We start from the raw sequence: 20655 nt of genomic DNA, 5'->3' as shown, positions 1-20655 counted from the left end.
GTTAAAGTACAAAAGACTGAAAAAAAAAAAAAAAAGAAAGAAAAGAACTTTAGAGACTCTTCTCATTGGTCAGGTTTGAGGAAATGGGCATGAAGGGAACAATTGAAGGACCCCTGGAAGGATCAACTGAAGGAAGTTGTTTTGTAAAGAATATGAAGAGGAGATAGATATTTCAAAAACTTGAATGATGGGGGATAGTATAGGACCACTGATTAAAATAAATACTGATTTGGACAAATAAAGACAAAAACATAAAGGAAAAAAAAAAAAAACAGAAAACTGAAGCAAGGAACATGAGGTAGTCCCCAAATCCGGTTGTATCAAGCCATGAAGATCATAAATGTAATATTTAATACCCTGGATATAAAGCTACTATCAATAGCTATAAGGAACAAGGCACACATTCTTTTCCATGAATATCATGGAAATACAAAAAAATAGAAAAGTTCCAATCAAGTAACTAGGAAGGAATGGAATTAATATTTTTGAAGTAAAAGAAAGTGGTTTTGAGAGAAGGATTAAAAGGTCTAAAAATGTGCTCCAGAGAATCATTAAAGGCATATGCTTTGATTTGACTCTTGAGTTTCCCATCCACTGCTGTGTTATACTGTGCCCAAGAACAATGTCTTATGATAAGGTTCTCCAAAGACACTTTCCAAATATACCATATATACAAACACACATGAAATAGACACACATATACACATACACACTGCCAGGTGTATACTGAGAGACTGCTGTTCTTCTATGACTTCATCATCTCAAATTAAAAATTGGGGGAAGCAGATGTAGCTCAATTGGTTGGTTGCCTGCCTACCACATGGGAGGTCCTGGGTTCAGGTACTGTGCCTCCTAAATAAAAGAAGATGAGCAAATGCCACCCCCACTGCAAATGACCTAGATGCCACCTCTGCTGGAATGAGCAGATGCCCCAAACCAGGAGGCACTGCGGGGAGCGGATGTGGCTCCAGCTGTTAGGCACTTGCCTCATATGTGGGAGGTCCTGGGTTCAGTTCCCAGTGCCTCCTGGAGAAGGAGAACAAACAGTGAGCAGACAGATGAGAGAACCATCTGGGGGAGAAGGGGATAAAGAAAGAAAAATAAAGTAAATAAATAAATCTTTTAAAAAAACTGAACAATCACATATTGAATACTTAATATATTCAAGGCACAGAATGTCCCTACTTATATATACTGGAAACTGTTGAAAGTAGTAAATAGTGTGGAAGAATTAATATATTTCTTAATTTGTACACTTTTTTTTTTCACCTGTTCACTTGATAACATTTGTCTTATAAATGCCTTGTCCATACCAATAGACTACAAATTAATTATGGGTATAGCAAGTTTACTTTTTAAATTAAGATATTTTCCATTTCTATACAAAAGTAATTTGTTATAATTTTGGGATAAAAGTGGCTCAATTCAGAAACTGCTGAAATCATTTTGTTTCACTCAAAAAATAAAGCAATATTAAAAAGTTTGATCAGTATTAATCAGAGTATGAGGTCTTTTTGAAGAAACACAACTATCTGAAAATTGTTTCTCATTGTCCACTAAAAGAAAAACATTTAAATACCATTATGTAAATTATGATATGAAAATTATTTCCAAAACATATGAGTGTAAAAATAAATTCGGAAGTTTTAACTTGAATATATACAAACTATTAAATGCCATAAGCCAAAATAAAATATAATTATGCAATATAGTGAATTATTTATATGTTTTGCTTTTATCCTTTAAAATTAACCTATTAAAACAAAAACAGAGTAATGTTTTCACTACTCAGATATTGTTAATGCATATAATTTTACAAGGTAAACTATTTCCAAACATTAATTTTTCATTATTTGGATCTTGAGTTTTATATTTGTATCTGTAACTTTGCTGATCTCCGAGGGGAATCCTAAAACATCCTGGCAATGTTTTAACGTAGCTTTAAATGACTCCAACAATAGGCCTTTGCATATATCTACCAGTAGGTGGAGCAGACAACATAATTTATTACCCAAGAACAAGGGCAAGGGAATGAAAGTCAGTTTATCTGGAATAAAACAAATCTACAAATGAGATTTTCTTCAAAGGAATATGTCCTATATATGTTAGATTCCATTTGACTGGCTACTGAATCAAAATAAATAACTTTATTAAATAATCAATCTTTGCAGAAAGATAAATTTACAAATGTAGGCGATGTTTGCATTTTACTTTATTCAAATCAACTAAAATTGGCATTCTTTTCATAGAACTTTTACAGGGACAAAGCTTTTTTGATGTGTTCATTTAAGAAGGGCACTAAACCCCTTACAGGTGATGGGGTGCATAACAAACAGTATTTTCTGGGAAACATAATTGACAAATCCTATTATGTCTGTAGCAACAAATTAACCTTATTACTACTAGTAAATGGTGATTGATTATTTATGCAAATAAGTTACCATGTTCAGCTTTCTGATTGAAATAAACATATATAAAATGTGCTTTAATATGACTTGAACTTTTTAATTAATAAAACCCTGAGGGGTCTATTAATTCACTCAATGCAATATGAGTTATTTATTTGTATAATTCCTATTAGCACTAACAAATCTGCTTGAATAAAGATGAGATAATTAATATCAGTAAAAATTTTTTATAGCTTTTGGAACTATTTTAAGATAGTATTTTAAGACAGTGCTACAAATGAGTTTAAAGTTGACCTTAAAACTATGCTGTTGTTATATGAGTATATTAATATATCAGTATTACTGGGCTAACATTATTAATATGTTAAATAACAGTTGCATTTCTTAACTCTATCTAAAAACACAAATAAAATTTTGGCTTACCAAATTCTGTACCTTCACTGAAGCATAATTTTTCTGAATTAATTTTTTACTTCTAGTCACCCAAGATATGCTCTACAAGTTACGGTACATTCTACATGAAAATTTTAATATAAGATTTAGTATTGTACAACCTATATAATATCATTTCTGAATTATTGAAATTTCCAATGAAAATAGTGCTTTTCTCTTGGCCAAAAATTCAATTAGAATTATTCCTTTTAAGTAGGTTAACAAAACTTTTTTTCTTCTGAGATTCTTCTTATAAAAAATCACTTCTACATGAATATTTATGTAGCAAATGTTTAAGTATTTACAACTATTGAAAGTTAAACTGATAAAAGTCTTTATAATAATCTTTCATCTTTGGCCTTTACTTTTTGCTTAAATATGTAGCTATTATAGTTTGAAATAGAAACTCTTAAAACAAGCAATAAAATAAATCCTGTAAACATCTGACTCGTGAATATTAAAAAATATACAGGTTAATTTCTTTCCAATAACCAAGTCATGCTGAGAAAATCAGTAACAATATTCAGAGTAAAGTATGTTGTTTTCATATTCTGAGTCTTCCTTAAGTTATAAAAAGTACTTATAGTTTTTGAGTAAAATAAAACAAAACAGTAAATGTATCAGCAAAGTCAGAGTGGGATTCTCTATATAAGCTCTGTAAAGTAAAGTTGGCTATTACCTTCTATGAAAAAGATGTTTGCTGTTAGAAGAAAATTAGATGGCATACTTCCTGTGGTTTTGGATCATATCCTATCCATTTACATATTCCCAAAGTGCTAGGACAGTACAAAATAGATGGTAGTAGGTACTTAAATATATGTTATTTAAAGTAATTAACTGATGTATTTAAAAGCTATGATTCACATTCACTCTATTTATTGAATCTCAGTATGGCCTATTTTTGTTTCAGTCAGGATGATTTACAATTATGGTTTGTAAATTCAGTTTTAAAATTCAATCTTTTTAATATCATGAAAAATAATTATTTAAAGCTAAGTAATGCAATCTGGTGGAATATAGGAAATAAAACATTTAACTTTCCAGGCCCATCCTCTCAGCTCAACTAATCCCTTGACCAAAATGTACAGGTGAGACTAGGATGATACCACTATTCTTCTGTTAGCAGAAGGGGAAAAAAAGAGTTTGTCTTGTCTGCATGGCCCATAGGTTCTATGGGCTTTTCTTTCTCAGGTTACTTGTGGAAAACAGATTAAGATCATTATACTAGCATATTAACTTGCCAGAACCAAATGAGAATCCCTGATATTTTATATTACTCCTTTTAGGGGAGCTGATTTCTGAACATAATTTCCCCTGTAATGATCTTACATTTGTGAAATTGGGGGGGTAGGGGGGAGGATAAGCCACCATCAAAATTTCTAACTAGTTTTCATTAACAGCTAAAGGGAAACAAAGAAAGAAACCAGGAAATGGATATGTCTAAAAGATAAAATTAAATCAATTAAATGAAAGTGTAGAATCTTAGCTTTTCCTTGACAGGTTAAATTCTAAAAATACGATTTTTATCATTTACTGAATGCCCTCTAAGAGCCTGGCACTATTTAAAATGTTACATTTAATCTTCATACATTCTTTTGAGGTGGGTTTCATTATTGCACATTCTGCATACTCACAGAATGGAACAAAGGTTCAGAAAACTTAAGGTAATCCCCTAATATCTTTTGTTTTTTCTTTTTTGAGGTAGTGGGGACCGGGAATTGAACCCAGTACCTCCCATGTGGGAAGCAGGCACTCAACCACTTAAGCCACATCCACTTCCCCTACTATCTTACCCTAAGTGGCAGGGATGTCAACTCAGCTGTGTCAGGTGACAATGCCTGTGCTCTTTGTACTGTGCCATAGTGCCTCAAAAGGAATTATTTTATTGGATGTCAGGGAATTCTGGAGACAAAGGGATTTCCACATTAAAGGTTACCTACATTCCTAAGATTGGCAGCCAGCATGGTATAAACAGGGGGAAAAAACAAAATAGAGCCTTGACTACTTGTATGTGTTAACATAAACATTCCTAAACACAATAGTAATATTATCTGAAAATTCATTAAGGTCCATTGTCAAGTTCACCTGATCAGATTTGTTAAATTATTTGTCAAACTAGGGGCTTCATTTAAAAATCGAATTATCCTCATATAGATCTACCCTTAAAGAGTGTATTTTTTTGGTTGCAAACAGAATGAAATAAAAATATTTAAAGAAATAATTCAAATAAAATACCTATCGTACTGCCTGGCACATGGTAAGCAGTACATGGATATTTGCTATTATTTTATTAGTGAAGCAATTGAATCCTTCTGGACTCTCTAAGTTACGCTACGACATTCTTGAGACCTATATAACTTTGGATAAAACAGAATTACCAAATGTCAGTTAAATCTGATTCCACCATTTTTGTTTTCTCTATTACACTGCCTGTCAAAATATAAACATGAGTAGAATTATGATTAAGAAAGATTAATAGTATAAACAGGGTTGGGAATTACCAAAATAAACACCTGTACTCTAAGAATTCCATTAATATCAGGTTTAAAGAATTAAAGATACTAATGGTCCTTGTTTCACTGAAATTGAAATTACTAAAAACTTAAATTTTCAAAAAGATCATTTTGTTAAAAGGAATTCCTGATTTAGAATCCACCAACCACACAACTACAATTTGAACACTGTTATGGATTTTATAACTCTAAATACTTTAACTTTTTAATTTTAGAATTTCCTTAAGCGTTCAGAGTTGAAAGACCTCAGTATGAGTACAAGGCCTGTTATTACTAGCTGTGTGTCTACAAATCGGTGAGATAAAATCTCTGAGTCTCCGTTCCGTTACCTGTTAAATGAAGTAACCTAGCTTTACATATCTAAATAAATATTGAGACCATCACCATTATTGAAAAGTATTGTTACTTAGATGTCCAGGTAGTCGAGAGGAGCAGGAGACCTGAGACACTGTGGACACTGTCAGCCCAGTACTTAACACTTTTGAATTTGGCTGCCTCTAAAGACGAATTGAATTTGGCTGTCTCTCAGGTCTTACCCTCCTGACAGGGTATGTAACTGACACCCACCTGAAGTCATTTGAACGTGACTGTGGGTTAGAACTATGGGACTGGACTTGAAAGTTTGTGAGAAAGAATAAAAACCCAGGAATTACTCGATTCCTGCCTAGCACTTAAATAATAAAACACACCTCAACCTCCAAATTCATGCTTTTATAACCATATTTGTTTTTGAGCAGAATAGCATGCATGCAATATAGTCTTTCTTACCAACCTCTCCAAAATCTGAGGCGCTGAAATATTACCACGTATAAAAAATAAACTCTAGATATTCAAAATTCCACATTTATATTTTAAATGAAGATGTAAGGTAAACTGCTGAAGCAATTTTGTTCAAAGCTTTACCTGAAAACTTCCACCACAATTTAGAAAGGGGGGAAGAATGGTTTTAATCTCAACCTTGGCTCAGTTAAAAGAGAAAACAGGAAGGCCACTTCAGCTAACCACTCGTTCGTTAGTGATCAGTTCACAGCACAACACCAAGCCCCTCAAAAGGAGTTCCCAAGGCGAGCTGCTGCCCTCCCCGTGGTGCTGCCAGGGGCACCTCCCACCTCCGCCAGCTGCAGCGGCCGCGTCTGTGCAGGTGCTGTCAGGGGAGACACGGTGCCTGCGTGCGCCTACACAGCAGCACGAAATTGAACGCCAAGGAGTGCCTTTGTGATATCTTTTCAACAAGTCATGTCCCATCCAGCCTGCTAGTTTATCTCTGTCAGACCTGGGGCCCAGTGGCTTACGGGAGCTGTCGGGGACAGGTAGACCGACCTGCTTTGTGCTCAGGAGGTAATGCATCTTCCGGGCTTGGTGATCTCTTTGCTTCTCCTCCCTTTCGAGCTCGGCCTTCTTCTCCTCTCTTTCTTTCATCTCAGCAAACTCTTTCAGTGCCTCCCTGCATCACAACAGTCTCCAATTATTTATGATACGAAGATTCTGTTAACGTGTTAACTTTTTCACTGATGAAAATCAGGTTTATTGAGGGGCAGCCATCCCCCATATCCATCAAAATCAGCGGCGTAACATGTCTCACCTGCACAGTCTACGCGAATTTCTGCAATCTACAAAAAGCCTTTCAGTGATTTTTCAATTGATTACATTTAAAAATTCAAATGCCTATATATTATAATTAATTCAATTGATGAGGAAATACTCATATCAAATACAAAGCAAGTGAACTACAACATTATCAGTTTCTTTGGTTGATGTTTAGCTATTTTGGACATACTAAAATATCCCAATAATATATACTTAATTATTGCAAGTTTACTTCAATTAACACTTCTAATAATATCAATAGCATTACATGTACAACTCTGCCCTTGAAGGGTTGACATTTTGTTAGATTATATAGGAAATAAAAGTTAAATTAGGTAAGTAAGTTCAAGTCTTTTCTGAGTATTATAAATTCTATTGAAACAATTTTATCATCATTTATGTGTATATATAAGTATATAAGAAACATAAACAAAAATAAATTCTCTCATAAATTATGTGAAAAATGAATGTTAAATAGAACAAAATATTATCAAATATGGAAAAATAGCTAAATCCTTCCTTTTCATAGGACAATTTATTCATGTTAATCAAAAAAATCTTTTGACATTATACTTCATTCTACTCTTAAAATAACGTAGTGTCTATTGCTGTAAGTTAAATTTTAGGTAAATAATCTGACTATTTACCTCAAAGAAATAAGGGGGAGGGAAAATTTCCAAAAATAAAGATTCTCCTATCTACTTCAACCTCTAGAAATATTTTTGTCACAATTTTCTGTTAAGGGTTACTACTACTTCATACAAGGTTACTTATGAAACACACTGACGTTTAAAAATCACCATGCTCTGCTACTGCAGCAGAGTAATTTTTTTTCACCGTAAGATTAAATTGCAAAATAAATGAATTACTTGGAGTGGCCTGGCCCCCATCTTGCTACCCTTCTCTTGAAAACTGCTTATTAATATGAAAAAAGGTGTCAGAACATAGCCTGTTTTACTTCATGCGCAGTATTTTGGGGGTTTCTGCTCCCCCAGAGCTGGGCTAGCTGCACATTTAGATTGTGTTGGCTAGCTGGTAAAATGACCTTTCTGACCTGCATCTCAAGGCTATTATTAATCGCTAAGTAACCTGGTAAAGCCAAACAAATTTGTTTCCATTGAAAGGATCTCTATCTGTGTCTCAGAATTTGTTCTGTACCAAACAAACCTCATTAACTGTGTCCATTTTTGACAAAGAACCAGGACTTAGAGGGATTGGTGACCTTTCTTTGTCCTTAAGGTACAAATTTAGAGGTAGCTACATATGACTAAATGAGAATTTTTACCAAGAAAAATAACAATCATGTGTTACATAAAAAGGAGAATACGTTATTAGTTTTAATCATTACTTTTTATCTTATGTAAAAATAAATATTCTATATTTCCTTTTTTTATAAGCCTTTAAGATAATTTAAAATAACCAGTGAACTGCCACTATAAAGATAATTACTTGGAAATACTTGTATCCAATTTAATATTACTCCAAAGATTAAGTACAGTAATTTTCCAAGCAATCACAAAAATGCAAAATACATCTACAAAGAAGCTTGTGTTCTGTAAATGATTTAATGAATGTGAAGATATCTTACAAGAAAGAATAGAAGTCCAATATAATTGAACATCCATAGAAATGGGTAAGGCACAAGGAAATACATAGAACTTGGAAACAAAAGCAAAAGTGTAAGTTATCTGAAGCAGTAAAAACCGTTGTTTAGGATACAGACATGTAAAATGAAAGCTGTGTACTTGGGGAGCTCGGCAGGAAGAGCTAAAACTGGGCAATATGTAGAAGAATATCAGTTACCATGTAGAAAGAAAGTATATGGTAAACCTGGAAGGAACTAGAAAGTCCAAAATTAAATCCAACAACCTTTTTGGAACACTAGAAAAACTAATCTGGGGTAACATCAAAATACCAATGAGTTAATTTAATAAATACACATAATTATTGAAAAACTTTAATTCTTAGAGTCCTAATTGATTTACTGTAATACTCGAGATTACATGGATATGTTGAACACACAGTTATATTTATGTTAAATATCCTTTGTTAAATGACCTTGATGTACAAGTTTTAGTTGTAGCAACAGGAATGAGATATGCCTCACTGTGAAAGATGCAATATAAAATTATGTTCCCAATAAAAATAAAATGATGGAAATCATTCTAGGTAGGACTCCCTACAAAACTATAAGAATTATCTCTTTTTTAAATCTGGAAACTTTAAAAATGCAATAGTTAAAAAATCTTTTTTTACAAATACCTTCAGTCTGTTTTTATTTTTCTCATTTCAGGCATATTTTCTTAAGAATCCTGGTGTATAGGGGATAGCTCTATTTTATAAATGTGCAAAATGCATAAAAAGATGTAATGACTTATAAATAACAAATCAGTTAATGACAGAAATGGAATTGGAATCCCTAGATTTCCAACTCTTCCAAGAAATATTGTTCAGAAGATATTTGTATTGAAATGGATCATATATATCCTCTCCTTTTATCTTGTGATTCTTATACACAGAATAGGATAAGTCCCAAAACTATTTGCATCTGTCTTCATATCTCTAAAACATTTTGTGATAGTTTAAAAATAAAGATTAAAAATTGCTGAAATTTTGCAAAGCTTTACATTATTTGAACATGTTTTACTATATATTTATAACAATAAATATTTACATATTTGAATAATGATAGCAATAATAAAAATAATATCCACTGGGAGGCAATATAGTGGAGCAATTAGCAGCATAGACTCTAAAATGACTGCCCGGCTTTACAATCTCGGCCCTGTTACTTATTAGCTCTTTGATCTCTGTGCCTCCATATCCACGTGTGGAAATTATAGCTATATTAGTATTCGCATCTTCCTCATCAAGCTGTTGTAAGTATCTAATAAATTAATCTGGGTGAAGAATTTAGAGTAGAGGCTGGCACAGAGTAAGGAACTATGTAATGTTAGCTATGAATGTTATGAATGCTATGTATGGTTTACTATGAGCCAGGTACTAAGCTACATACTCCATCTACTAAACAGAATATGAATCCTTTATGCTTTCTCAAATTCCCTCAGTGGTTTCCTCTTTTCTCTCTCATGATCAGTGCACAGCTGGATGAAATTCCACATTCCCAGGCATGGAATCTAGCTTCCATGCTAGAAGCATGGGGTCAACTTTGACCAATGGGAAATGGGAGACAATAGGAACTATGCAAAGAAATTTCCTCATTTTCTGTCTTCCACAGACTGCTCTGAGAAGTGGTTTTTCCTTACAGAGCTGGAGGAAACGTGCGTTGCTAATGTGAGCAAACACAAACATACCTGCCACATCACACTGAGTCCTTCAGGGCTCTATGTAAAGGGATGGTCAGGTCTGCAGGAGCTCATTGTGTCACGTTCCTTCCCATGTGGCAGAAGCACCCAATCCGCTAGCCAGGAGTGGTGGCTGCTGGCTGCACAAAGCTGGGCCGTCTGGGGAAGGTAAACTGCCCCACTGAGGTTTAGTCATCCTCTCCCCCAAGCCTGCAGCCATGACCATTGAAAACACAGGCCCCGGCCCTCTGCCTCAGTTTGGCAGCACTCTAACAAGCTCACCTATTTCAAGGCTTCCTGAGATTGGCTATGATTTCTGACACAGTTCAACTCCCACGCTCCTGCCTTAGAGGAGATAAACTTTCCGTATCAAATCAGTGTCTCAGTTTCCATCCACGAAACCTTCCACCCTCCTTTTCCTCACCTTAGTTGCCCTGGGCTTGTACCATCCAAATAAATTATCAGCACTTTAATCCTTGGCTTGTGCTCTGCTGTCACGAGATTCCAGCTAAGAAATGCACATTACCTCACTTAATGCTTTCACTTGTCCTGTGCAGCAGACATTTTCACCATTTTACAGCTTAGCAAATGAGATTCACAGAAGTCAAAATCCCTGCTCAGTCTCTCATTACTAGAAAGTGGCAGAGTTAGGACTGGAATCCAGGTCTGACTCCAAAGGTCATGCTTTTTTTTTTTTTTTAAAGATTTATTTTTATTTATTTAATTCCCCTCCCCTCCCCCGGTTGTCTGTTTTCTGTGTCTTTTTGCTGCGTCTTGTTTCTTTGTCCGCTTCTGTTGTCGTCAGCGGCACGGGAAGTGTGGGGGGCGCCATTCCTGGGCAGGCTGCTCCCTCCTTCGCGCTGGGCGGCTCTCCTTACAGGTGCACTCCTTGCGCGTGGGGCTCCCCTACGCGGGGGACACCTCTGCGTGGCATGGCCCTCCCCGCGCGCATCAGCACTGAGCATGGGCCAGCTCCACACGGGTCGAGGAGGCCCGGGGCTTGAACCACGGACCTCCCATGTGGTAGACGGACGCCCCAACCACTGGGCCAAAGTCCGTTTCCCCAAAAGGTCATGATTTTAACTACAATATTATGTTCATAAATTTTGCCCAAATCTAGTATTTTACTTAGATACAAGTAGGACTTTCTTTCTAACAAGGCAGCTTTGAATACTGAAGTACCTATATTAGTTTCCCAACCCACACAAAAGGAAAAAGCTGCTCTGTTTTGAAATAATTTAAATGAAATGTCACAACTCGCTTCATCATCAGGTCATACCATTACAACTGGGTAGTTACATGAGAACATGGCATATATAGGATTTGCATGTTCAGTCACAAATCTCTCTTATTTGACATATGTTTTCCATTGGTTATTTTTTACGTAAAGAATGCTAATGTATGTTATAATAATCGATAAAAAGAGAATGGAAGGGAACAGCCACTTACAGCTGGTTGGCACAGAGCTGCCAACAAAAGGTACCGACTCACAGTGCCCCGGCCTTGCTCTCACCACTGCTGCTTTCCCCTCTCCCTTGCGGGCACTGCTCTAGTCATGGTGGTCCCATTTCAGTCCCTAGACCCAACTAAGCAAATCAATCATTTCTACCTCAGGACCTTCACATACATTGTTTTTAATGCCTTGAACTCCTTCACACCATTTTTATTCTTCTATTGTTATTATCACTCGTAACACCATAGTTTTGTATTTTTATTTTGTAGAACATAAAATTTATAATCATATATTCATGGGTACACTGTTTATTTACTATATGCCTCCCCCACTAGACTAAAAACTCTATAAAAATAAGGACTATGTCTATTTCATCCATGTCTATTTGCATGAATAAGTAAATAATTTTACCAAGAAAGTCCTACAGAATAGGGCCATTAAGTTGGATGTAAATCGTTTTAAAGAATCTCTTCCACTGTATGGATATAAAAATGGAAGTTTATGTACATGAATGATAATAGAAACTAGAGAGAAGTGCCTGCAAAAACAATTACACAATTCTACTCAGTCCTGAACTCAAATGAAAGCTAATAATTGCCTCCTATCATGTGATAATTCATGTTTTCTTGTATTGTACATTTTCTTTTTCTTCTTGTCTCAATGACTTCTTTTCAGTTGTTTCTTAATTTTTGTCTGTCTGAACCAATAGAGAAAAAATAATATGTTCCCATAAACTGTTTTTTGAGAAACAAAGACTACTCAACTCCAGATTAAATTATTTCCTCAAATAAATCACACAAGAAAAATGCCCAAATTCAAAAATACAATCTGAGGATAATCACCTTCTGTCTATGAAGGACTGACTCATTCACATTTCAGCATTTGTTCAGCGGAGGCATGAAATACTTTATTCATCACAGTAAAAATTATTAAGAAGGTGGCCACAGGGAGTTCTATATTCTGCTATTCTTTTATACTAATCATCTCAAAATATAGTATTGAAAAAAAAGAGTGTTTGTACTTTTAAATTTCTTTTTAAGCCAAGAAGAAAATGAACAAAAATCTCTATCCTTTCTTCAGAGATTTTCTAGGTTCTTTTAACGATAATATCTGGATTCCACCATTCTCATAATCCACACCCTTGGTCTATTACATCCTGCACCCCATGATAGCTGTAGGTATGCATCCACTTCTTGCATTCCCCCCACTAAGTGCTATGGTCCTGAAGGTCGGGGTTGAGGTTTATTCATCTTGAGCTCAACCCAAAAATACTTGGGCTAACACCTAATAAACTGACTGCTGGTATTCTTTTTTAATTATCTGTCAGTCAGTGAGTAAATTTCATCACTTCTGATCATTTAATTAGGGTAGGGAAGAAGTTGCACAGAGAAAGCCTCTCTTGGAAAGTGGGGTGGAATCAAGGCTCAGGCTCTCTGTCTTGGACAGTGGTCCTCAAAGTGTGGTTCCTGGACCAGCAGCATCAGCATCAATAGGACTTGTCAAAAATGCAAAGATGAATGGGCAAACAAAGTGTAGCGTATCTATACAATGGAATATTACTCAGGTGTAAAAAAGAAGTGAGGTCCTGTACATGTTTCAACATGAATGAAACTTGAAGACACCATGTTGAATGAAATAAGTCTTTTTGTTTTTCAATAGTATTCCATTGTATGGGTGTGCCAAATCTATTCATTTTTTAAAAATAATTTTATGCTGTGTAACCTAATTAAGTTCTACAATACTGACATCAAGAAAATAAAATTGTCAAGATGTCAATTCTACCCAAAATGATTGACAGATTCAATGTGATCCCAATCAAAATTCCAATAACTTTCTTTGTGGAAATGGAAAAGCCAATCATCAAATTTAAATGAAAGAGTAAGGGATCCTGAATAGCCAAAAACATCTTTGAAAAGAAGCACGAAGTTGGAGGACTCACAGTTCCTGATTTTAAAACTTATTATAAAAGCTACAGTGGTCAAAACACAGCATGGTTCTGGCACAAGGACAGGCCAATGGAGTTAAATAGAGAGTTCAGAAATAGACCTATGCAATATGATTTTTGACAAGGATGCCACATCCACTCAATGGGGAAAAATCATTACTTCAACAACTGCTACTGGGAAAACTGGATAACCATATGCAAAAGAATATCCATAAATAAAAATTAACACACAATTCATAAAAGACCTAAATAAAGAACCAAAACTATAAAAATTCTAGAAGAAAACATAGAAAAGCATCTTTAGGGCCTTGTGCTAGGCAATAGTTTCTTAGACTTTACACCAAAAACACCAGTAACAAAAGAAAAAATAGATAAATGGGACCTCATCAAAATTAAAAACATGTGCATCAAAGGACTTTATAATGAAAGTAAAGAGACAACCTATGGAATGGAGAAAATATTTGGAAACCACATATGTGATAAGGGCTTAATATCCAGAATTTATAAAGATATCCTGCAACTCAATAACAAAAAGACAACCCAATTGAAAAGTAGATAGAACACCTGAGTAAACATTTCTCCAACAAAGATATACAAATGGCCAAAAAGCACATGAGAAGATGCTCAATATCATTAGCTATCAGGGAAATGTAAATCAAAATCACAATGAGATACTACCTTATACCCACTGAATGGTTAATATTAAACAATAATAATAATAACAAGTGCTGGAGAGGATGTAGAAAAATAGTAACACTCACTCATTGCTGGTGGAAATGTAAAATCATACAGTTGGTGTGGAAAATAGTTCGGCAGTTCCTTAGAAGGTTAAGTATAGAATTACCATATGACCCAGAAATCCCACTTCTGGGTATATACCCAAAATAATTTAAATCGGGGACTCAAACAGATATTCGCACAATATTCATAGTGGCATTATTCACAATTGCCAAAAGATGGAAGCAACCCACATGTCCATCAACAGACAAATGGATAAGCAAAATGTAGTGCATACAGACAATGGAATACTGTGCAGTCATGAAAAAGGAACAAAGTTCTGATACATGCAACAACATAAACCTTGAAGACATAATGTTGAATGAAATAAGCCAGACACAAAAATATAAATATTGTATGATCTCAATGATAAGGAATAATTGGGACAAGAAAGTCAGAATGTAGAATACAGATTACCACAGGCCTGGAGGGCTTAAGGAGTGGGGAGTTAACGCTTAATTGGTACAGAATTTCTATTTGGGGTGATGGAAAAGTTTTGGAAAAGAATGAAGGTGATGGTAGCACAACATTGTCAATGTAATTCACACTACTGAATTATATATTTGAATGTGATTAAAAGGGGAAATTTTAGGTTGTATGTATGTTACTAAATTATAAATCTTAAAGCAAAGGAATGTAAAATTAAACCCACTGACTTGTGGGCAAATGAAGCTCATGGTGCTCCCCAAATCTACCTCTTTGATCTATCTCAAGAAGAGGAATGTTACCATCAATTGTAACCTTCAGGGATTTTTTTTTTTTTAAACAAATGAACATTCCCTATTCACCCCTCTCTCCATGGCAAGCCCTCCCATGGCAAGCACTAATCTGCCTTCTATGTTTGCAAATTTGTAATTTCTAGTCATCTCTTATAAGTGATCTCATACAATTTTTATTTAAGCTAATTAGATTAATATTATTATCACCATATTAGATAAAGCACTATGAAGTACTACAAAGGAGATGGAATATGTCCACTATAGAACTATCATAGAAATATAATAATTTTGATGGAGAAATAGAAATTATAAGACTGCTTTAAAGCACAAACACCAAATTTTAAAGGGAACTGCTAATAATACTACACAGATTTCCTCAAATAAAAACAAAGAACCATCATCTGTGCCATCTTTAAGAACAATAATTCTAAGTTTAAGCATCTATCTAGTGTCCTAACTAAGTTTGAGGGCAGGTAGTCTTCAAACTAAAAATAGCTTAACAGCAATATTTTCTGTTGTCATATTTTATGACAAAATTACTCCAGTTAAATTTATTAAATGCATTTACATTTCATCTCTAACAATTGTCTATTTTCAATATACCCATATTAATTTAATCATATAAGTAGCCAATAAAAGAAAAAAGAGAAGGCTGAAGTCTAAGTTGAAAGTAAAAATACTAACTACAAATAAAGTTAATTATATGCATAGGCTAGGTATGTGATATCCACAAATATTTTGAGAGTGATAAAAACTTGGAGCAGATTGTTAGAGGTCATTAAGACATCCAAAACATTTGTGTTAGAAACAGAAGATTTATTGTGAGTAAAACTAATTTATTTTGTGGACTTATTTTCCTAATTGGTTATCTACTACCTGAAACTGGCAGTTGTTGCAAACTGCAGTAGGGCTTTCAAAGGGAAAATGCAGTTTAATATTAAATATTCTGTAGCACATAGTTATACATTCAAGCAAGTAGGTTGCCTCTGTATTTCACATATTACTTTGAAGCTGGAGTTGCGACTAACATTTTGGAAACATTTAGTTACTTTTGAAAATGCTTTGTTTCAGTATAGATCAACTTCTCTTTAAAATGTGTCAAGTACTTTAAGAGTAAAGAGCATGAAGATAACATGTATTCATTTAATCAGTCAGGCAGTCACAAGTATGTTTAAAAATTTTTTAAAGAGAAGGATGCAAAAAACCCAGTCTTGCAAATAAAATAGGTGTAACTAACCAGAACACAGTCAGAATAAGTCTCTGAAAGGCATACATATGCAGTACTCTAGTTCAGAAAGCTGATAGGAAGTTAGAGGTCAGAAAGGTTTCATGTAGTGGTGGCATTGGAGCTGAGATTTGAACAAAGTGCAGGCTTTCACCAGACCAGGAGAACAGGATAGTGGTGGCATTGGAGCTGAGATTTGAACAAAGTGCAGGCTTTCACCAGACCAGGAGAACAGGGATGGAGGGCAGCGGTACTGAAAGGAGCCCTGATCATTCATAAGAAACTCACACTCTATTTCACAGAATTCAGCCATCAACAGCAAAGGCAAGAACTTCACTTTAGAGTAGAAGACAGTTTTCTTGGCCATGAGCAAATGAACCCTCTAAGGGCAATGCTGCAAATTTGTGCTCTATTGACTAAATACGTTCTAAATGAAAAAAGTGGAAAAGAAGATAATGGCCAATGTTATAAAATTACAATACCATAACTTCACCCAGATCATGGGAAGGGATAGCCCAACTGCTCCATTACTGCATTTACCTACTTTGCATGATTTTAAAAAGTAATGAGACTCCATTCAGAGATCATTTACGAAAATCAATTTACATGAAAAGGTTTTTGTATAGTATCCTTTCTAAAAATACACACATATTTCACATATTTTATTATCTGAATAATTTCTGTAAAAAAAGGAAGTAGAACTTCATATAACACATGATGTCAATTTGAGAGTGACATTAAGCTAAGTAAAACAATAGGCATAATAATAAAATGTATTTACATACTCATTACTGCTTGGGGACTCACAGTATTTCACAGATATTAATTCATCCTCAAAACACCCAGTGTTGTTGGTAAGGGGCAGGTATTAATAAGGTCCACGTTCTTTGCAAAATGAAATGACTTTATATTAATAGATGGTGACTGTGAGACACAGCACAGGGGCTTTCCTGCTCAAAGGTAGAGTAAGGCACATCATATTCTCTCATTTGCATATCTTAACAACTGTGATTCAGCAGGACCTTAATCTACTGAATTTATGTTTGGTGTGAAGTTCAGAGTTTAAGTATAATAGCTAAAGTCCCCAGTTCGCAGGAAAAGAATTGGATAATCTTCTTTACTTTGTGTTTACTTAGGAATCACAATTTTCTCCAACTGAAAATATGTTAATCTCAAAGCAAAAATAATTGCTGCTACTTTTCCATGCATTCCACTCAACACAGACCAGGGATATCTCCAAGGTAATTCTGATGCTATCATAAAACAATAATAAAATACCATAAGATAATGTCAAGGTATTTTAAAACTGTATGCCAAATGTAACATCAGAAAATACCTAATGATTGCAGAACTATTAATTGAACAATGCCTTATAATCAACCTTAATATCACTTCCATATAAGTGACAGATATAATCCCATACTACTTACTGTTGGGATAAGAACAATTACAAACTAGTCGTAGTAGAAATAGAAGGAAAAAAGGGGAATATTTTCTTCCCCCATTCTCTTCAATGACACCTAAGAAAATTGGCTAGATTAGAGAGGAAAGATGAGAAAAATGATAAGAATTACAAAGAGGTAATGAAAAGGTATTTAAAAAATTAAATAGTGCTTTAGCAAATCATTGTTTTTGTAGTAGAACATGATGGAATATGTTTCCTCTTTATCACAAAATTTCTGCTTTTTAGGTATACATATACTTAAGGAATTCTCATTTTACACTAATAATTTTTAACTTCCTATTTTGAAACATTCAAACTTCAGGACAGTTACAAAAATAATGAAAATCCCAACAGACAAAGGGCAGAGACAAGATGGCGTCAGAATAAGAAGCTCCTGTAGTCAGCTACTGAAACAGGCAGTTGGTGGTCACCCAGAGCTACCTAAAGGACTTTTTGGAGGACCCAGGAGACCAGAGGACTATCCTGCAACATCCTTGATGGTGTAGAAAGAGGAGACAACCATCTGCACAGAGGAATCATGAGTAGAGCCCTCCATGCCACGGAGGTCAGTGCCCGTGGCGTGCAAGCTGCCCCAGGAGCGGTTCCGTGGTGGAGCTGAATTCCACCTCCTCCAATAAAAACAGAAGGAAAACACGGTGTGGCACTGACTCCAGCTACTGGTTAGTGGATTCAGCAGGCTGATGTAGAACCCTAGGAACAATTAACTTTGAGCCTGTCCAGGTCAGAGGGAAGCTGGTGGCCACCATTCTGACCCGCCCCACAGGAGGGGAAGCAGCGTGGACTGAAAATCACAGTGCTTGTAAGGACCGGCTTCTCTCCACCCAGTTGGATTGTAGGTCTAGCCTAAACCCCAGTCCGCACCTCCAGCAGGAAGGAAGCTGGGGGCACCTGCACCACCTCTCCGGGAAGTCGCTAACCACACACTGCAGGGGCTGGTGCCCATTCTACTCCAGGGGTACAAGCTGACTCAGAAGCAATTCTGTGACAGGAGCTGGAAGCTCCTTTCCCACAAATGGTGGAGGAAGAGACAGATGTCCAGTGACCTCAGCTTACTGATTAGTGGACTCAGCTGGCTAAAGTATAATCCTAGAGCCAGCTGGGATCTGAGCCTGTCCTAGTGGGAAAGAGTCCAGTAGCTGCCATCTTGACTGTGCCCCTGGCATGAGGGGGAGCCTGACTGACTGAAATGCAGTGAAGTTAGGGACAGGCTTCTTTCCACCAAGATCAGACTGCAGCCCTAGCCTGGGCTCCAGCCCACCTCCAGAGAGAGGTAGCTGGCAGGACCTGCACCAGGCTCTCCAGGAAACTTCAAGTGCTCTCTGCTGGCACAGGTTGAATAGTTGGGCACCTAGGGCTGCATCCCCATACCTCAAGAGAATAGGAGAGGAGCGGTGTATCCTCGGCCTCTCGGGCAATGGTAGGAGTTTTCAGCCCACACAGATTTGTTGAGTGCCTTTGAGCCCATCTCCACCTCTGTCTCCCCACTGGATAGGAGGGACTGTGTTGCCTCAACCTCTTAGGGTAACAGTTTTGGGCTGCACAAGTCTGACTGTTGGGCACACACGGTGTGGCTCCACTTCCATCCCTAATAGGACAAGAGACGGACTGTGTTTGCCCAGCTTCTTTGGGTATTTGCAGGTGCTTTCAGCCCACACAGCCTTGTGTATGCACCCTCATACCCCCATAGGAAAGAAGGGGCTGATCTTTCCACAGCCTTTTTGGGCAACAGCAGACCTTGCAGCCTGAATGGACTGGACTATTGGATGCCTATGAATCCACCCCACCCCAAATAGGATAGGAGGGTTTTGGTGTCTTCACAGCCTCTCTGGACAATGAGGAGAAAGGTGGGAGAAACTTCATTAATTCCTGGGGCAAAGTGCGCAGCTTCAGACTCCATAGTCTTACAGCACAACTACATCCTTGGCTCTTACTACACAACCAGCAAGGGAGAAAAGATAAGAAATCCCTAAACTAAAGAGAGAAACTGCACTTGATAAATACATCTAGCAAGCTAGATGCAGAAACACCACAAAAAGTTACAAATATACCAAGAAATAGGAAGAGATGGCCCAATTAAAGGAACAAGATAAATGACATAAAGGTGTTGAGACAACTAATCTTAGATGTTCAAACAAATCTCCTTAACAAATTCAATGATGATGGCTAAAGAGATTAAGGATATTAAGAAAACATTGGATGAGCACAAAGAGGAATTTGAAAGCATACATAGAAAAATAGCTATCTTATGGGAATGAAAGGTGCAATAAATGAAATAAAAAATATACCAGAGACATATAACAGCATTTGAGAAGCAGAAGAAAGGATTGTGCACTCGAAGACATGGCCTCTGAAAGTGAACAAACAAAAGAACAGATGAAGAAAAGAATGGAAAAAATTGAACAGGGTCTTAGGGAACTAAATGACAGCAAGAGACATGCAAACATACTTCATGGATGTCCCAGAAGGAGAAGAGAAGGAAAAGAGGCAGAAAGAATATTTGAAGAAATAATGGTGAAAATTTCCCAACCCTACTGAAGGACATAGATATCCATGTCCAAGAAGCACAATGTACTCCCATCTGAATAAATCCAAATAGACCAACTCCAAGACACATACAAATCAGATGTCAAATGTCAGAGATGAAAAGAGAATTCTGAGAGCGCAAGAGAGAAGCAACATGTTTAACATATAAGGAAGCGTCAATAAGATTAAGTGCCGATTTCTCATCAGAAACCATGGAGGCAAGAAGGCAGTGGTATGATATATTTAAGATACTGCAGGAAAAAAACTGCCAGCCAAGGATTTTATACTCAGCAAGATTATCTT

At 36.0% G+C, this 20655-nt stretch overlaps 1 protein-coding gene across 1 annotated transcript in view; it reads right to left on the bottom strand.

The window, feature by feature from the left end:
* Window positions 1–20655, bottom strand: part of SPATA17 (spermatogenesis associated 17) — a 267125-nt gene that overhangs the window by 120352 nt on the left and 126118 nt on the right. The window contains exon 6 of the mRNA XM_004461695.4: window positions 6674–6797. Coding sequence (XP_004461752.2) covers window positions 6674–6797 — 124 coding nt within the window. The remainder of the gene's footprint in view (window positions 1–6673; window positions 6798–20655) is intronic.

This window comes from Dasypus novemcinctus, chromosome 13 (assembly GCF_030445035.2).
Source record: "Dasypus novemcinctus isolate mDasNov1 chromosome 13, mDasNov1.1.hap2, whole genome shotgun sequence".
Classification (NCBI taxonomy): Eukaryota; Metazoa; Chordata; class Mammalia; order Cingulata; family Dasypodidae; genus Dasypus; species Dasypus novemcinctus.
Note: the sequence above shows the minus strand (reverse complement) of the source record. Positions and strands in the feature narration are given on the sequence as shown.